This window comes from Odontesthes bonariensis, chromosome 11 (genome assembly GCF_027942865.1).
Source record: "Odontesthes bonariensis isolate fOdoBon6 chromosome 11, fOdoBon6.hap1, whole genome shotgun sequence".
NCBI classification, from domain to species: Eukaryota; Metazoa; Chordata; class Actinopteri; order Atheriniformes; family Atherinopsidae; genus Odontesthes; species Odontesthes bonariensis.
In genome coordinates, this window is record NC_134516.1 from 7,006,086 (window position 1) to 7,023,195 (window position 17,110).

The 17,110-nt window shown below is 40.4% G+C and overlaps 1 protein-coding gene across 1 annotated transcript; it reads left to right on the plus strand.

Annotated features, from left to right (window-relative positions):
• The first annotated feature begins 1,067 nt into the window (after positions 1–1,067).
• On the plus strand, positions 1,068–3,863 carry s100b (S100 calcium binding protein, beta (neural)). The gene is made up of 3 exons (XM_075477371.1): positions 1,068–1,161; positions 1,495–1,652; positions 1,755–3,863. The coding sequence occupies exons 2-3, from the start codon at positions 1,515–1,517 to the stop codon at positions 1,896–1,898; spliced, it is 282 nt and encodes a 93-aa protein (XP_075333486.1). The 5' UTR covers positions 1,068–1,161; positions 1,495–1,514; the 3' UTR covers positions 1,899–3,863.
• The last annotated feature ends 13,247 nt before the right edge of the window (positions 3,864–17,110 follow it).

Sequence of the window (17,110 nt, forward strand, 5' to 3'; positions counted from 1 at the left end):
GATGACCTCAGCCCCCCCCCCCCTGACTTTTATCACCTTTTTATTGGGTGAAAACTTTACTTTTTCATGTTGTGAAGATCTTCAGACGAAGATGAAACACAAAAAGGAACAAGACAGCTTCTGGCAGCAGTTTGACTTTAATAATTCTTTCCCAGCTTAAGGTGAGACACTGCAAGTGAATAGGGTAATATTTTAAAATAATATATATCACCATGAAACTTCCTCAGTTGATTACTTACACAAGTATGGAAAAAAATATATATTTCCGGAAGCTAGATCTGAACATATGATAAAGCCAGGTGCAAAATTCTTTTTTCATTTTGTTTACACACAAAATGAAAGGAAAATTATAGAGGGATTTCAGGATATCTGCTTTCATTTCCTAGGAAATCAAAATATACTGTCCATAGCCTAAAAAACATAGATTTTTGCCATATTTTTTTATTATAATGTCACATAAATCAGGTCAGGAATGATTTATCAACAAATCCTTCTGTAAATATCTTCAGAATACTGCTAAGTGTATAACTGGGACGTTTGGTGTTAGTAGGTGCTCCATAGGCTGAGATATTTATACTGGAAAAATACAAAAAATGGATTTTGAGAAAACGGCATTTAAAGATTTAAATAGGGGAATTCAATACATTTGTATTAGAAACAATAGCTCAAAAACAGAATAAATCCTCAGGCCCTTAGTAAAACTAATATTACTAAGGGCCTTAATCAAATTCAGGGTCACAGGAGACAACCTACTCTCTAACTTACACCTTGTGTTTAATATGACTTATACACAGTTATGTTTCATGCAAACACTTTCTGGGGATAATCTCAAGCCCTCCGGACTCCCTGTGAACGGTTAAATCTGCTCAAACCAACACAAAAACCGGCTCTTCGGGCTGGAACTGCTGATCTGTAGTTAAAGCAGCGAGGTTTGTGCAGTGGAGTGAGGGGAGGTGCACGCACGGGATTGGTCAGCAGTTTGAGCGACAGGATGGCTGATCTCAGGTCAGCACCCCCCCCACCACCACCACCACCACCACCACCACCACCCACAGACGGCTGCAGTATAAAGGCTGCACAACGTCGCCATCCTCCGCTCTCTGGATACTTCTGCCTGCAGACGCACAGCCGTGAGAGCGCCACTCCTCCTTCCACACGCGTGTAAGATGATAAATCTGTCGGCTTTTATCTGTTTTTCTGTCTGAAGGTGATGTTCACTGCAGGGTTGGTCAGATTAGATCCATTTCTTTGAGCTCTGGCTCCACTTTAAGTTGTTTTTGCTATGTAATGTGGGTTAAAACATCCTGAAAATGTGACATAAATCACTTTATAATGTGGTTTTAAAGGCAGGGAAGCAGAAGCCTGGACGTTGTTGAACTGTGGGGGGGATATTTCTCAGCTATGTTCATTTCTGCATCCTTAAAGCGGTCTTAAGATGCTTAAAAACTCTGTATTTCAACATAGTTTGACCAACTTTACTCGATTTCTTTCAAGACAAAAAAACACAGACAAGGATGACGGACCTGGAGACCTCGATGGCGACCATCATCGCGGTGTTTCAGAAGTATTCGGAGAGAGAAGGAGACAAGCACAAGCTGAAGAAGAGCGAGCTGAAGGATCTGCTTAACGACGAGCTGCCGGACCTGATCGCGGTGAGCAGGCAGATCTTTGTTGAAAAGTTGTGTTTCTAATTTGAAACGATAAAACAAGGAGAGCTTGTCCTGATGTGAACCCCCCCCCCCCCCCCCCCGCAGCACGTCAAAGACCAGGCCGCGCTGGACAGCATGATGGAGGCCCTGGACAACGACGGCGACTCCGAGTGCAACTTCCAGGAGTTCATGACATTCGTCTCTATGGTTACCATCTGTTGTCACGTGTTCTTTGAAGAAGACGAGTGAAGGGGGGGGGGGGCTACAGTAAATTATAAAGAAGCTGACGCCTAGCAACGCACAAACTGTTGATGCCCTCAGAGCAGCGCGGGCGGCTGGAGGCTGAAAAAAAAGACCTCCAGTTTGGTAGTTTCTCATTTTATGTTCGATTCTAGATGCATAGACGGCGACGACGTTACAAAAGTAGTGAAAATGTTGTTTTTATAAGACTTATTCCTGCTTCTTTCCTGTAAAGCAGCTTCAGAATAATTCCCAAACACATGGAAGTCAGGTTCTAGGCACGCCTTCCAAGTTTAGCCTCAAATAAGCAATCAATATTCAATAATTCAAAGTTCTGCTCACGAGAATCTGAAGGGTGAGTTAAGTTCTGTTTCTATAAATCAAGCTGGCTGGAGGTTTTCTGACGTGTTAAACTCTTGGGAATCTGCTTTAGTGCTGCTGGCCCAAGAAAAATGAGCCTAAAATTAAGCTGATTTCAGGCTAAAACAAAGTTGATTCAATCTGAGAAATTGAATTAAAGTCGGAAAACCATCCAAACATCTTCAAACTTGTTTAAAAACTTGTTAGGGTTGTTAAAAGAAACGTTAAAAACTTGCTTCTGCTTTAAGTTGATCATTTATTAGCTGCTAAAAAGCTTAAACGTGGTTTACTGCTGGTTTCTTTTCCTCTCCGGTGGGATTTAGATTATAATTTGAGTTAACTCACAAAGTTAACTCACGAGTTAACTCACAAAGTTAACTCACGAGTTAACTCATGAGTTAACTCTGTCCTGTAGCCACAGGAGTGAAAAACTCGAGGCTTTTAGGTCCGTCTCTGATGGAATCATCATGTGCAAAATGCTAAACTACACAGCGTGCTCAGAAGTTACTCCAAAATCTCACATTTTTGGTATTTAAAATTTCAGATGAACTAAATTTAGAAAGTTGATTAACTCAGAATCAACAGTTAAAATAACTGCCTGAAGGCAGCTGTGTTAGAAGCATCCTCCTGGCTCTTTAACGACTAGTCAAAGTGAGCTGTGAACATAATAAAATGGCCTGTAAATGTTTCTAAAGGCTCCTCTAGTTGCTGCTTTGATCGACTCGAGCTGACAGCGACTGAAAGTTCCTGATGCAGTATCGTTTTAACGTAGCTTAAAATCTTAAACCGAGAAGGTCCATCTCGTCTTGGAGCCTCGAGAATCGGTAAACTCTGGAAAAGAGGCCGACTGTCAGGCTTTGAGATCAATGTTGTTGCTTTAATCCTCAATTAGAGTCAGTGAAAACTAAAGAAAAAGAGATTTCATGTTGTATACCTGCTCCACTCGTCACTTTGGAGGTGAAATAACAACCTAAAGGCACCTTTTGTTGATTAAAACTGGCTGAATATCAAAAGTAGGGATGAGTAAAAATATTTTATTAGTAATTAAAAGTCTCAAAACTGCAGAAGGTGTGAAAACTATGTTGGTTTCACAACAAAAGATGAAAGAAATTGTGAAATTAATCCTATTTTAAGGCTACAAACTGAATCATATCTCCGTTTTCCTTAAAAAACCCTGATTTATCGACGTCTTTTACCTTGTGAAAGTGACACAGAATTCATGTTTGCTGCTTCTAACATCTGCTAACACATCTGTACAGAGGTGAGAGGTTTGGTTTAGGATCAGAAACCATAACGTTGCCATTTTAATCACCTTTACTGTGACACAAACACAGTGTTTATGAGTTCTTCCAATAACATGAAAAGCACTTAACTGGCTGGTAACTTCGGATTTGTTTTTCCTTTCTTATTGCACATATACAGCCGGCTTATTTTTCATAATTTCAGGAATTATCTGACATGATAACCAATCAGTAGCCACAGAAATCATCAAATAATCTAAAGTAGGACAAATCTAGTGGAGTTTAACCTCGAAAATGAGTCTAAAACTAGAAGAATCAAGTGAAGTCTAGCTGGAGGTGGCTTTAGAAACCACTCGTGTTGTTAAAAGATGAACCTGCTTTTCTTATTTAGGATCTTTGGAGTTGTTTTGTAGGTGAAAATAATCCCAAGATGTTGGCGAATCTCCCCTGAAAGTGTTTTAGTTCCCCTCCCTGCTTCTGCTGCAGCTTTAATTCAGTTATCAGTCACACAATCTAAAGCTGGAAATGTTCAGTTTGGAACAGAAGAGTTGGTCTGGAAGGGATTTTGCAATGTGGACGGCTGGTTTGTTGGGACGTCGATGGCATGAAATTGTATTAAATTATCAGTTTGTGAGAGAGTTTTTTGTGAAAAGTGCACGTTGAACTCAGACTGAAGACATTCCTGCTGATTTAAATGGAAGTAGGTCACTGAATCCTGCTAATTCACAGAAAAGCAACACTTTAAATGTGGCTCTGCGACCGTGAAACATCTGTCAGACGTGCTTTCACTCTGAAAAACATCTGTTGTAAGGCACCGAGCGAGCTCTGATAATAAAACAACTTCTATTATTAAAGGTATGTTGTTTAAAGTGTCTAATTTTCCTGTGTAAGATGCAGTTGATGAAATCGAGATAAACTGAACTCACAGACCGACTTTAACAGCAGAAAAGGGTTGATTTGACAGTCATTTATGAAAAGAAACCAGTTTAATTTAAAAAAAAAATGCTCCTTTTTTCTGTGATTTTATGAAGGTAAACCCAACAGAAGCTTGTTTAAATCTAAATGTATAAACCTCAGGGGTCTGACGGGAATCTGTGGGAATATAAATCCTGAAACGACTTTAAAACATGACAAAACATTAAAACAGGCTCGTTTACTGGTAATTCAGTCGCCATGGTTACGGGCTTTATCTTTATATTGAAAACTTGCCAGAACCAAAGAGCACAGCCTCGTATTTCATGGATTTTGTGACAAATGTTCTGAAGTAAAAACTAGGGCTGGGCGAGTTAACTCGTTATTATCGCGTGAACTTGTTAATTATTTAATGCCGATATATATTTTATCGCACATTAACGCAGTTGTTTTTCAAAAAAAATACTTTTTTAAATTTTTATTTATTTATTTTATTTTGTAAAAGTCTGTTGCTGTCTGCTGTGGAACAGGAAAAGAAAGTAATCTTTGGATCCACCAAACATGGAGAAGGGTACGGAACTTTTACTCGGCCATTTTCATTTTAAAGTTCTTCCAGACGGCGGAGTCGACAGAACCAAAGTCATCTGTAAACTCTGCCAAGTTGAATTGTTTTATCACCATTATGTTCCAGTCTAAAATATCACTTAAAGGCAAAACACACAACTGATAGCAGCAAGTCATTCAAGGAAACAGACAGTGGAGCGAGGCTTCTACATAAAAACTACAGAAAGATGCTGATGTTAAAAGTGTGTTTGCACAACAAATGTTATGGCACTTTCATTCATATGGCAGCACATTTAAAATAAAGCTAAATGCTAAAAGCTATACGCTACTTTTGGATTCATTTTTGGATTCTGCGTACAAATGCGATTAATCGTGATTAATCAGGGAAATCATGTGATTAATTAGATTAAACATTTTAGTCGTTGCCCAGCCCTAGTAAAAACCGATTTAAATGTCAGGTTTTAGTCATCAGAAGCCGGACGTGTTGATGATGATGTGTTGTTGCCATGGTAATCCTCCTCCTTAAAGGTGAGGCTGACTCCACCGTTGATGTCGGGTTTCACCTCAAACATCACCGACCCACACCCAGAATCCTAAAACCAGAGCACCTCACGCTTCGTCACAAAAAGCTCACGCACCTCCGGATCTTTGCAACCCGGGAAAGGTGCGTTTGGAGAGCAGGAAGAGGTGCGGGAGCATGTTCATCTCCACAAACTGAGAAGGTAGAGCGCAGAGACCGTTGCTGATGGAGGGGAAACAGCCAGGAGTGAGCTGACAGAGTGCAGGGGGGTGAATTACAATCAAAACATGGGAACTAAGAACACAGAACAGAGGACTGGGACAGAGTTAAACCTTAGAAAAGACCAGAAACCCAAAGGGCGGGAAAATGGGAACACAAATGTTTCTGGCACTGTGAGCATACTCCCAGCTTTACCTGTTGGTGTGAAAACTGGCTGATCAGTTCCAGAGGTGGGTAGTAACGAGTTACATTTACTTGAGTATGTTTTTTTGAAAAAATTATACTTCTAGGAGTAGTTTTAAATCTCCATACTTTTTACTTTTCCTTGAGTAGATGTGTGCAGCAGAAACTGTCCTCTTACTCCGCTACATTAGGCTACAATGAGCTGGTTACTTTTCTTCTTACCTCTTTGGTATTCTACGCCTCATTATTTTTATCCCCCGCGTACGCCTCATTTTAATGTTTTATTCTGACAGAGAGAGAGACTTCCGCCAAAGGCTCTACCACCTGACTGTGTTCCACCAATCAGACGCAGCCGTGCAGTCTGGTCACGTGACCATACTCAATCTCAGCGGCGGGACGGGTTAGCTTTAGCATTAGCAGTCGTAGCAAACAAAGAAAGAAACAGATGAAAAATGTCAGACTCAACGGTGGGAAATGAAGACGCAGACGAGGCCTCATACTGAAAGCATGTTTACCTTACAAAGAGTGAGAAACAGCAGCTACATTATGTGTCTTCTGTGTCAACCAAAACAAATGCACATTTCAGCAGAAACTCAACATCTAACTTGAGGAAACATGTAGCGCTAAGTTTCCTAAACTCGTTTTTCCCCCCATGGATAGGTGAATGTTTGTTTTTTAGGTTACATATGGGTTACATATGTTTGAAACATTTCCTAAGTCTCTTTTATTTCTTATTGAAGTACTTGAATTTACCTGGATTATTTTAATTTAAGTAATTTTGTAATTAATTAATTAATTTTAATTTATTTTATCAATTGGATGAACTCTAATTTGCCTAAAGATGATTATTTAGTATTTTTGTCTGTCTGATTGAATGCTTGTGTTAACAAATAAATCAGACGTTACTCAACAGTTACTCAGTACTTGAGTAGTTTTTTCACCGAGCACTTTTTTACTCTTACTCAAGTAATTATTTGGATGACTACTTTTTACTTTTACTTGAGTCATATTATTCTAAAGTAACAGTACTTTTACTTGAGTACAGTTTTTGTCCGAGGCGCTGCCTGGTGTTAAATAGGGCTTCACAACCGGTTTTACACTTTTCCAACAGCAGGCGCTGCTGGTAACGGCGTTTAATAGTTTGGCAAAGTGGGCGTTGTCGCGGCCTTCTAAGTTTCCAAACTATATTTTCTAAGAAAGGCCGTGGGTGGCAACGGGTGGTTTCATTCTTGCACTTCAGACTTGATTGTTTAAAAAATATTGTAGTTTATTTCCAACAAAAAATATGAACAAAACAATCACTAAAAATCTCCTACAACTTAGATGAAAAACGAAAGTTAACTTAATCTGATTTAACAAGCTCTAAAAGTGGTCAAAAAATGCGCCAGACCAGCGATTTCTTCTCCTGCCTGGGGTTGAACGGAGGTTGATTTTACTCTATATCGCCACCTCCTGGCCAGAAAAACTGCCGGTCCGGCGCTATCAGTTTAGCCTGCTAATTCTGCAGTAAAACTCAGCTATGCTGCGTGTAAACTTTGGTTAGGACATGCCAGTAGGATTATTTCTGCACACATGGTATGTATAGGTGTTTTTTGTATGAAATACACTTCAAAATGACATAAAAATCGCACATTGTGCCTTTAAGCTATTTTACAATTTTCTTGCACCTTAATCCACAAAATGTTATACTGGTATTATTGCAATATTGTCTAACCGTTATAACCGTTATAACCTCCATATACTACCTCCTTATTCCGCACTCAGAGGGGAACCCTCAGGGCCTTCTACGCCTTCAGAGAAGGCCTTAAAAAAATCAGAACAAAAACATATTAGTAGTAAATAATAATATATGTATACATCAAAAAACTCAATCACTCTCATTTAATTTAATACAATACATTTAATACTACATTCTCGCTAATCTATGTTCCAAAGTTAAGTTTACTGTCAAATTCACATCGGCAATGAAAGGGTTACTGTCCTGAAACATACTATCCAATCAGAATCGTCCATCTCTATCGAAGCAAGATTAACCGGCTCATTAATTGGTTAGGACTTCACACATCTCGAGGAAGGCCAAGCTATGTGTTTTGGTTTGGAGAGTGATGGGAAAATTGACCAATCACGGTTTGATTTGAAGTGGGCGGGACAAAAAAAAAGATCGTAGGCTTTCGTGAAGTCCAAAAAGCGTGCAGAGTGGAGCGGTTGACGTTCAAACTTTTGTGTGTGCGCCAGTACTTCCGGTGAAAACTTCCGGTGATTTGACAGCTAGCTCAGGTTAGGGCCAGTGGCCGTAAACAAAGGTTAACTTATAGCCTAGAAGAAAGATAATAATATAACGTAGCTAAAAAGACTAGCTTTCTTCAGTAGCCTAATGCTTACCGATTTAGCAAGCCTAGCAGCCTAGTTGCTAATGCTAGCCGCCGTAATGTTACCAACCATACCCTACGTCAAGGAGTTGGCTGAGCAGGGGCAAGATTATGGGGCTGGCAGAGTTAACTTCATAATGGGTGAGTGCAGGTTCCATTCACTTGTTTTTATTATTTCACAGGATTGATCGCTTCATTGGCTTTTCCGATTGCTGGCCGCCGAGCCATTATGTGTCTGGGTTTGTGTAGGTTACTGATCATGGTTGTTAGCAGTCGATAGTCAGGTTGTGTGATGTGTGGGTGAGTGTGTATTTTTTCTATGGGTACATGCCATTGACTGTATGAGCGGTCTGTGCTCGTTTTTTATTTATTTAATTAGATTGGAGATACTTTATTAATTCCGAAGGAAATTAAATTTTGTCGGAAGACGAGACCAATGTTGTGGCTAGCTTGGATAGCCTTTTTTCCCGCAATGATTTTTTTTCTTCAGCAATGAGGGCTGAAGTGAAGGTCCAGCCATAGTGCTCACGGTTCGCTACTGAACGCACTGTCCATATTGTCTTATGTATGTCTTTTCTTATTTTAGTGCCTTATTTTGGATATTTTATTTATTTAGCTTAGATGTTCTTAGTGTTTGTATAAATGTCTCTTTTTACCTGCAGCCTTGGTAGGAGAGTAACGTAATTTCAATCCTTGTATGTCCGGTACATATGCAGAATTGACAATAAACTTGAATTGAATTGAATTGAATTGAATAAGGAGGTGTTTTAGCGTTGTTCAGCCCATCCCCCTGCGGTGCCACAGTCTGCAGAACAGCACCACCTGCTGGACACAGTCAGGAATGAGCTGATGTGCAAGTCGATGGTACAACAAGAATGAAACATGGAGGAGAACAGGGGAAACCGTCACAGATATGTGGACGAAAAGCAACAAGCAGGAGCTGTGAGAGGATGAGCACAAAGTTCTGTCGGACGAACCGCTGCTAAACAAACCTGAGAACATTCTGATGTTTCTTTTTGCTGCCGTTCCTCCTGCTGGGTCGGGTCACATCATCATAACGTCCCTGCATAACTTCTGGGGTTCAAACCCGCAGCGCTGGGAGTTAGAAGTGCAGAAATCCTTTTGTGTGTGTTCGCAGATGATGCAAGAGGCGTTGTCAGCTGCACACTCTCAGACATCTGCAGGCTGTTTAGCATCTCGGGGGCGGAGCCAGCTCCACGGCCGGCTGCAGGGGGAACAGATCTCCACCCTGGGGACCCACACCACACCCATCTGACAGGGTGAGCGGGTCTGAGCGTTGGCCAGCACACATTTTGTTGTTTCTTCCTCTTCTTGGAGATTAAAAGAAGCTGCTGACTGAGAACCGGTGAGTTTGTGTGTTTCTTTGTGCTTTTAGATCAACAAAATGTTTGTTTTTTTACACGAAGAAGCTGTTGCACACTTTGTTTTTTAACTTTACCACACTTACAAGGCATTTAATGATAAATAAAGTTGTCAGTGTAAAGGTTCTCATTTTACCAGCTGTATCTGTACTTTAGCTTAGTTTAATAAAGCCTGATCACAGCCTCGTATGGTCTGCAGCTGAGCTCTGAAGGCAGTCGGGAGGAACATCATTCCCGTAAGTTTCTGACTCAGTATGTGGACAAAAAGAGGCCAAAAGTTCCTTTAAAAGACACAAAATCTGGTAATGAATGATTATTTTGCATGAAATGCGTCATGAAGTCCAAATGAAAAGTCTCTGAATGTATTTAACCCAGCGTATAAACTATTTTTAACTCTGATATACAGTGTAAAACACTTTTATATTAGAGGGAGTAAAAAGGCCAACGTGACGCTTCTTAATCCGTCGGCCGGTCTCCTGCTTTGATGAAATCCAGCGCATGTTCAGTGTTCCCAGAGGATGAATCCTCACGACTCTTCTTCTCTGGTTTTTCCCTCCAGGTCGACTTCATCATGAACGCTCACACGACTCCCGGCCCGTGGGTTCAGACATCAGCTCGCACGGCTTCTCCTTTCTCAGACCTGGTGACCAAGATCGGGAAGAACGGTACGTCTAACATCTCGGAAAATTCTTCAGGTTTCTTTGCTCTAATTCGCTGGAATGACGTGGTTACATACCAGGATTATTATTTATAAAGTAAACTGTTGAAGGAAGTACATCAGTCCTCTGTAAAGCTAAACCAACCCGCTCTCATTCTGAACTGATGGCGTTAACATCATTCTGCAGAGTTAACCGAGTCAACTTTTTCAGCCATTTTTCCATCAACCTGCTGCTCACTTCAGGCTTTATGTGCCAACGTGACGTTTCACTCTGGAAAAAAATCTAAATCTTACCAAGTATATTTGTCTCATTGAGTATCTCATTACACTTGATATAAGACACAATTGCCTAACAATATCTTGTTAAGTGAAAAGGTTTTGAAAACATCTTGTTTTGAGTCATATTTCACATGAAACAAGCTTTTTTTTTTAATTTGAAGAGGTTTTCAAGCTAATTTCGAGATCACTTTTAACTCAAAAGTTCTAAATATCACATTTTATTTCAAGAAATCTTGACAAGCCGATTTTCACTAGTTCCATTGGCAGATTTTTTTGCTTATTTCAAGCAAAAACGTCTTGTATCTGTTGTTTTTTTACTTATTTTTGGAGGGGCATTTTTTCCAGTGCAGCATTAAAAACTCTCAGTCGGGTGTAAATGCAACGCTTCGTGGTGTTATAACTACACACTGACATTAAAGAAGCCCCTCAGTTTCCATTAGGGACGATAAAAGGCTGAAACATGAACATAAACCTCGATAGATTAATACTGCAAAGCAGAAACAATAGAAGAAAAAAACGTTCTTACTCTCTCTTCATCCATTCTCTGAGATCAGTTGCCCTCAGGCCATCCATGATGACATTTTATGTGTGCATACAGTCTGAGGCTAACAGTTTTCCTTTGTTTCCAGTGTTTGTGCTAAGCTACGCTAACCTCCTCTCGACTGGAGCTTCTTATTGGCTGGAGTTATTTTGTTACAATTGGCAGCTATGAATCTGAGCGAGTGGCCATGACTTGTGGAGTCCCCCAGGGGTCAATTCTTGGACCTCTTCTGTTTAACTTGTATATGCTCCCTTTGGGTCAGATATTGCAGAACTTTAACATCAATTATCACAGTTATGCAGACGATACACAACTTTATGTGTCTCTGTCACCGGACGACGAGAATGTTCTACAATTAAATGAAGACAAAACTGAGATCATTCTGTTTGGGAGCAAAGAGAAGAGGGTCAGCGGAGTGTTGATAGACTCAGATCTGACTTTCAGCAGCCACATCAAAGCTGTCACCAAGGCAGCTTTTTACCACCTCAGAAATATCAACAGAATTAAAGGTTTCCAGGAGAAACTCATCCATGCATTCATCTCCAGCAGACTCCATCACTGTAACGCTCTTTTAACTGGACTTCCCAAAAAGAGCATTAAACATCTGCAGCTCATCCAGAACGCTGCTGCTGGAGTTTTAACCCGGACTAAGAGATCTGAACACATCCCAGCAGCTTTAAAATCTTTACTTTGGCTTCCAGTTAGTCACAGAATAGATTTTAAAAGCCTGCTGATGGTTTACAATCTGCGATCTGTTCAGAGAATATAAACCCAGCAGAGCTCTGAGATCCAAGGACTCAGGTCAGCTGGTCCAGTCCAGAGTCCAGACTAAACATGGAGAAGCAGCATTTAGCTGTTATGCTGCAAACAAGTGGAACAAACTGCCAGTGGAGATTAAACTTTCACCAAATGGAGACATTTTTAAATCCAGGTTAAAACATTTCTGTTCTCATGTGTCTATGCATGAAATCTGCACGATATCTTTGAACTTATCTGGACTGTTGCTTCTTTTTAAATTCATTTCAATTATTTTATTTGTTTCTCTTTATATTCTTTTATGTATTTTTAATGCTTCTTCCACTCCCTGCTGCAATGCTTTTATTTTATATAAAGCACTTTGAATTTTTTCGTACATGAAATGTGCTATACAAATAAATTTGATTTGATTTATTGAGAAATTCCGCTGGGAGAAAGGAGTTGTTGGTGTCGAGTGTGACGACCGACGAGCTTTGAAGCTTTTAACGAGCGTTAGGTATCAGAAGTAACGTTTCTAAACTGATGTTTAACGTGTTTATCCACATATTATTGACCATTTCACCAATAAGCGGAATCTCACTGCTGTGTGCAGCAGGGAGTGTCTTATCAGGCCGATGTCAGGGCGAGTGTGACGCCTCGGGGGTGGGTCACCGTGGTGATAAGAGCCGACTCACTGATACCCGCTGGCTGTCGTTTCCACAGCAGGGCCGAACGGGGCCAAAGCGGGCTATTAACAGCCCCGTCGCCCAGAAATTAACCCCACACACACACCTATAAACAGCTAATGAGCAACAGATTCTCTGAAAACAGAGTTTTCTGTCAGAACCACAGGGAAAAGCTGCGAATCATCACGTGTAGGGAGGTCCGGCGTCAACTTTAACGGGCTGAATGAACCCGTTTTATAGGTACGGAACAACAGATGTGCCACAAAAAGATAATTAAATGCATAAAGAAGAACAAATATGAAAACAAAAAGATTAAAAAAACTGATTAATGTGGAAATAATGAATAAATCTAATTTATTTGGTTTATATCTGTTGGTTTTATTGGTTTATTTATTGAATGCAGCTTTATTTTTCTGTCAGTATATTATGTTCAGTGTTTATCAAATCCTTTTTATTCACTCATAATTCATCTTTTCATGACCTCATCCTTTACTCTGCAGATTTGGACACAAACTTCCCAACATGAGTCATAAAGATTTAAAAGATTAGAGCCTTTCTGTCATGTGTCATGAACTCACTTTGTGGTTTTTAGTGTTATAGCAGATATTTAATGAACTATTATACAGTTTTTATACGTAATAAAGATCATTTGGTTGTTCTTTTGTCACAAGTTCAGCTGAATTTGATCTCAGATGAACAACAATGTGAATATTTCACTGACTCAAACTGAGAGAAAAAACAGAAGCACCGTGTGAATAACTAAGTGAACCCCAGCATCCAGGTGTGTGTTAGCACGATCCCAAGGAGAAAAGACAGCAGCAGCTGCTGCTGCCCATCAACCTGGGAAGGATTATAAGGCCGTTTCCAAACTATCTGGAGTCCATCGTTCCACAGAGAGAAAGATTATTCACAAGTGGAAAACATTCAGGACAGCTGTCAATCTTCCCAGGAGTGGACGTCCCAGCAAGGTCACCCCAAGGTCAGAAACCCAAGAGCTACATCTCAGACTCTGCAGGCCTCAGTTAGCATGTTAAAGGTTAAAGGTCACCCCAAGGTCAGAAACCCAAGAGCTACATCTCAGACTCTGCGGGCCTCAGTTAGCATGTTAAAGGTTAAAGGTCACCCCAAGGTCAGAAACCCAAGAGCTACATCTCAGACTCTGCAGGCCTCAGTTAGCATGTTAAAGGTTAAAGGTCACCCCAAGGTCAGAAACCCAAGAGCTACATCTCAGACTCTGCAGGCCTCAGTTAGCATGTTAAAGGTTAAAGGTCACCCCAAGGTCAGAAACCCAAGAGCTACATCTCAGACTCTGCAGGCCTCAGTCAGCATGTTAAAGGTTAAAGGTCACCCCAAGGTCAGAAACCCAAGAGCTACATCTCAGACTCTGCAGGCCTCAGTTAGCATGTTAAAGGTTAAAGGTCATGGCAGCACAGTTAGAAACAGACTGAACAGGTATGGCTTGTGTGGAAGGGCTGCAGGAGAAAGCCTCTTCTCTCTAAAAAGAACATGGCAGCACAGCTTAGGTTTGCAAACTCTGGATACCAAAGTGAGCTGCAAACCTCAGTGAGCTGAGGGAGTTTCAGTGTGATATCGACTGCATAATGAAACAAACACTGTCTCCTTCTGATAACTTTATCTGCAGATCTGTGACAAACTGTCGGAGGAAATATCAAAAGAAAACAGATTTTTTCTTTTTTCTAACAGAATCTGTCTGGAAACTCCATATTTATCTTTATATGCCATGAATTTCACGTGAAACCCTCTTTATGTCCTTACAGATCTCTACAGTGACACTGGAGATTTTGCAGCCTTAATTGGAGGTGAGAACTTCAGACTTTTCTTTCTCTGTTGAAATTAAAGCAGCAGATTAAACCCAAATGGGTTAAAACTGTAAAGGTTCACCCGGTTATCAGTATGATTAACTTCACCGATCTGTGGTCTTAATGTTGTGGCTCATTGGTTTTCATTGTACATCATATACCGAATTGTGTATCTTTCATTTATCCAAATGAAGGATTAAAAATGATTTAAATTGAGATCATTTAAAAGGAAGAAACTAAACAATTTTTCCTTGACTTGTGCATTTTTGCAAAAATAAATGCATCATTTGGCTCATTTTACAAGTAATTCAGTGTATTCTACCCTAAAAGTTTAGATTATAAATTTAGATTATAATTTTTAATCTAATTAATCACATGATTTCCTCGATTAATCGCGATTAATCGCATTTGTACGCAAAATCCCAAAATGAATCCAAAAGTAGTGTATAGCTTTTAGCATTTAGCTTTATTTTAAATGTGCTGCCATATGAATGAAAGTGCCATAACATTTGTTGTGCAAACACACTTTTAACATCAGCATCTTTCTGTAGTTTTTATGTAGAAGCCTCGCTCCACTGTCTGTTTCCTTGAATGACTTGCTGCTATCAGTTGTGTGTTTTGCCTTTAAGTGATATTTTAGACTGGAACTACTACGCTGAGAAGACAATTCAACTTGGCTGTAAATGCAGGAGTTCTTTTTATATTTATTTTGAAATACGTGCTTTTATGTTGAAACAAGTAAAACAGGAAGTAGCGCCGGTTAGCTCCGTTAGCTTCACACAGAGACCGAGGAGCACCTGTAGCGGTGATGTTAGCTGCTGGTTTATCTTTATTTTATTACTCCATGCTTCGTGGTGTTTGCTGTAACTGTGTGAATGTGATGCATTCAACAGACTTTTACAATAATAAAACCTGCGTTAATGCGCGATAAAATATTTATCGGCGTTAAATAACTAACAAGTTAAGGCGATAATAACGAGTTAACTCGCCCAGCCCTAGTTATAAGAACATAAAGGATGTAGTCGAGCCCAATTTGCTGCTGTTACAAGGAAAATGTAAAAAAATAGGGAACATTTGATTGACAGCGACTCAGAAGCCCCTCCCCCTCCCTCTCTGCTGTGCTTCAGCTCTTCAGCACAAAAGGATTTTTTGAGTTTTTCCTCCTCATTTATTATCCTAACTGGCGATAAAATGCACGGGAGTTTATTGGAAATGTGCATTTAATTTACACGTCTGGGGTAGTTTAAGCTAACCAACTTTACTGCCTTGGTTTTTTAGGAACAAACAGGTTTATGAGTCCAGCTGAAGCGATTAGTTCGTATCGTATGTGGATGACTCGATATTTTCCCTCACAGGAATCGTCAGCGTCGTGCTGCTGCTGTTCATCTGTACAATCGCAGTGTTGCTGTGGTGCCTGTCCAGACAAAAAGGCTCGTACGACACCAACGAGACGGACGACGACGACGACGACGACGACCACGGCGATGACGATGACGAACCCGGCGGCTCCGACGCGGCGCTCCAATCCAAAGAGCCTCTGAAGCCCAAAGAGGACGACTAAAGGGAAAGGGAGTCACAGTCGAGCTGAGGACTGAGTAGCTTTGTAGATTTGTTGCAGGAGAACAGAAGAAAGACTTTTTCCCCCAAAATGTAGCTTGTCTAAAGCTTCGATGAGCACCTGCGTAGACAGGCGCCATCAACTGGTAGCGAAATGTAACTGCGCTTTTATTCAGTCCACCTTAACCGAGCGACGTCACGAAGCTTAAATCCTGGCTTGTTTAAGGCCGACTGTGCCTCACCTGAAGTGGAGCAGAGCAGAGCAGCTGCCGACGGAGGAAATTAAAAGACCCGAATGAGCTCATCGTCACGTTTTAACTCGCCAAACGTTTCTCTGTTCAACGCTCCGATGGTTAAAAGAGACGAAACTTCCAAAGTATCAAACTCAAAGTTCCCATCACATGTCAGGCTGTTGATGGAACATTTAAACCAATCAGCTTTCAGATCAGAGGGGAGCCACACATTTACCCATCATGCATTTTCTCACCTGAGGCCAGAACCAAAGAGCTGTGGCGTCTTTTAGGAGTCGATTCCTGTTTGAAAGCAGCAGGAAATACAGAATAAAACAACAACAAAAGGGAAAAAAGAACCAAGCATTTTAAAAAAAAGAACATTTTAGAGGAAAAAACAACATCATAAACCACTTTATCTTCAGTTTTTAACTTGTGAATTTGTTTTGTTTTGCATCTCCTGGTCACCATGACGATCATCTGATGCCATTCCCACGTCCAACTATTCGTTAACAACGTTCACAACAAAAACACAATGTGATGACATTATCTGAAAACCAAAGAGGGAGCTTTGAAAAGAATGGCTTCCATTATAGATGATGAATTAGGTTTTCACCTCCTGACGCAGGATCCTCGCAGATTCTGGTAATCGTTTAGCATGCTGGTGATTTTCCACCCGAGTGTTGTTGTTTTTCAGCTCCTGGTGATGACAAACCGACGGGAGTTTTTGACTCAGACTCACATACCGCACAGCTATGAATCAGTTGTGAAAAATTATCTGCGTAAACACCTCTGACATGTTTAAATTGTCATTTTTCAAGCCAAAGTGGTGCATTTCTGTCCATTTTAAAGACTTAAAAGGCTTTGTTTTCAACTGTTAGAAATATATCAGTTAAGTTCTCATAGCTGTATCTGTTTAGATGTATTTACTGATGCATTTATAAGAATAAACTTCACACTTTCTG

What these genes read in the sequence shown, in the direction of transcription:
- s100b (XM_075477371.1), top strand. Translation starts at nt 1,515, where the DNA reads ATGACGGACCTGGAGACCTCGATGGCGACCATCATCGCGGTGTTTCAG. An exon ending in AGCTGCCGGACCTGATCGCG is followed by an intron (nt 1,653 to 1,754) that starts GTGAGCAGGCAG and finishes CCCCCCCCGCAG; the next exon opens with CACGTCAAAGACCAGGCCGC.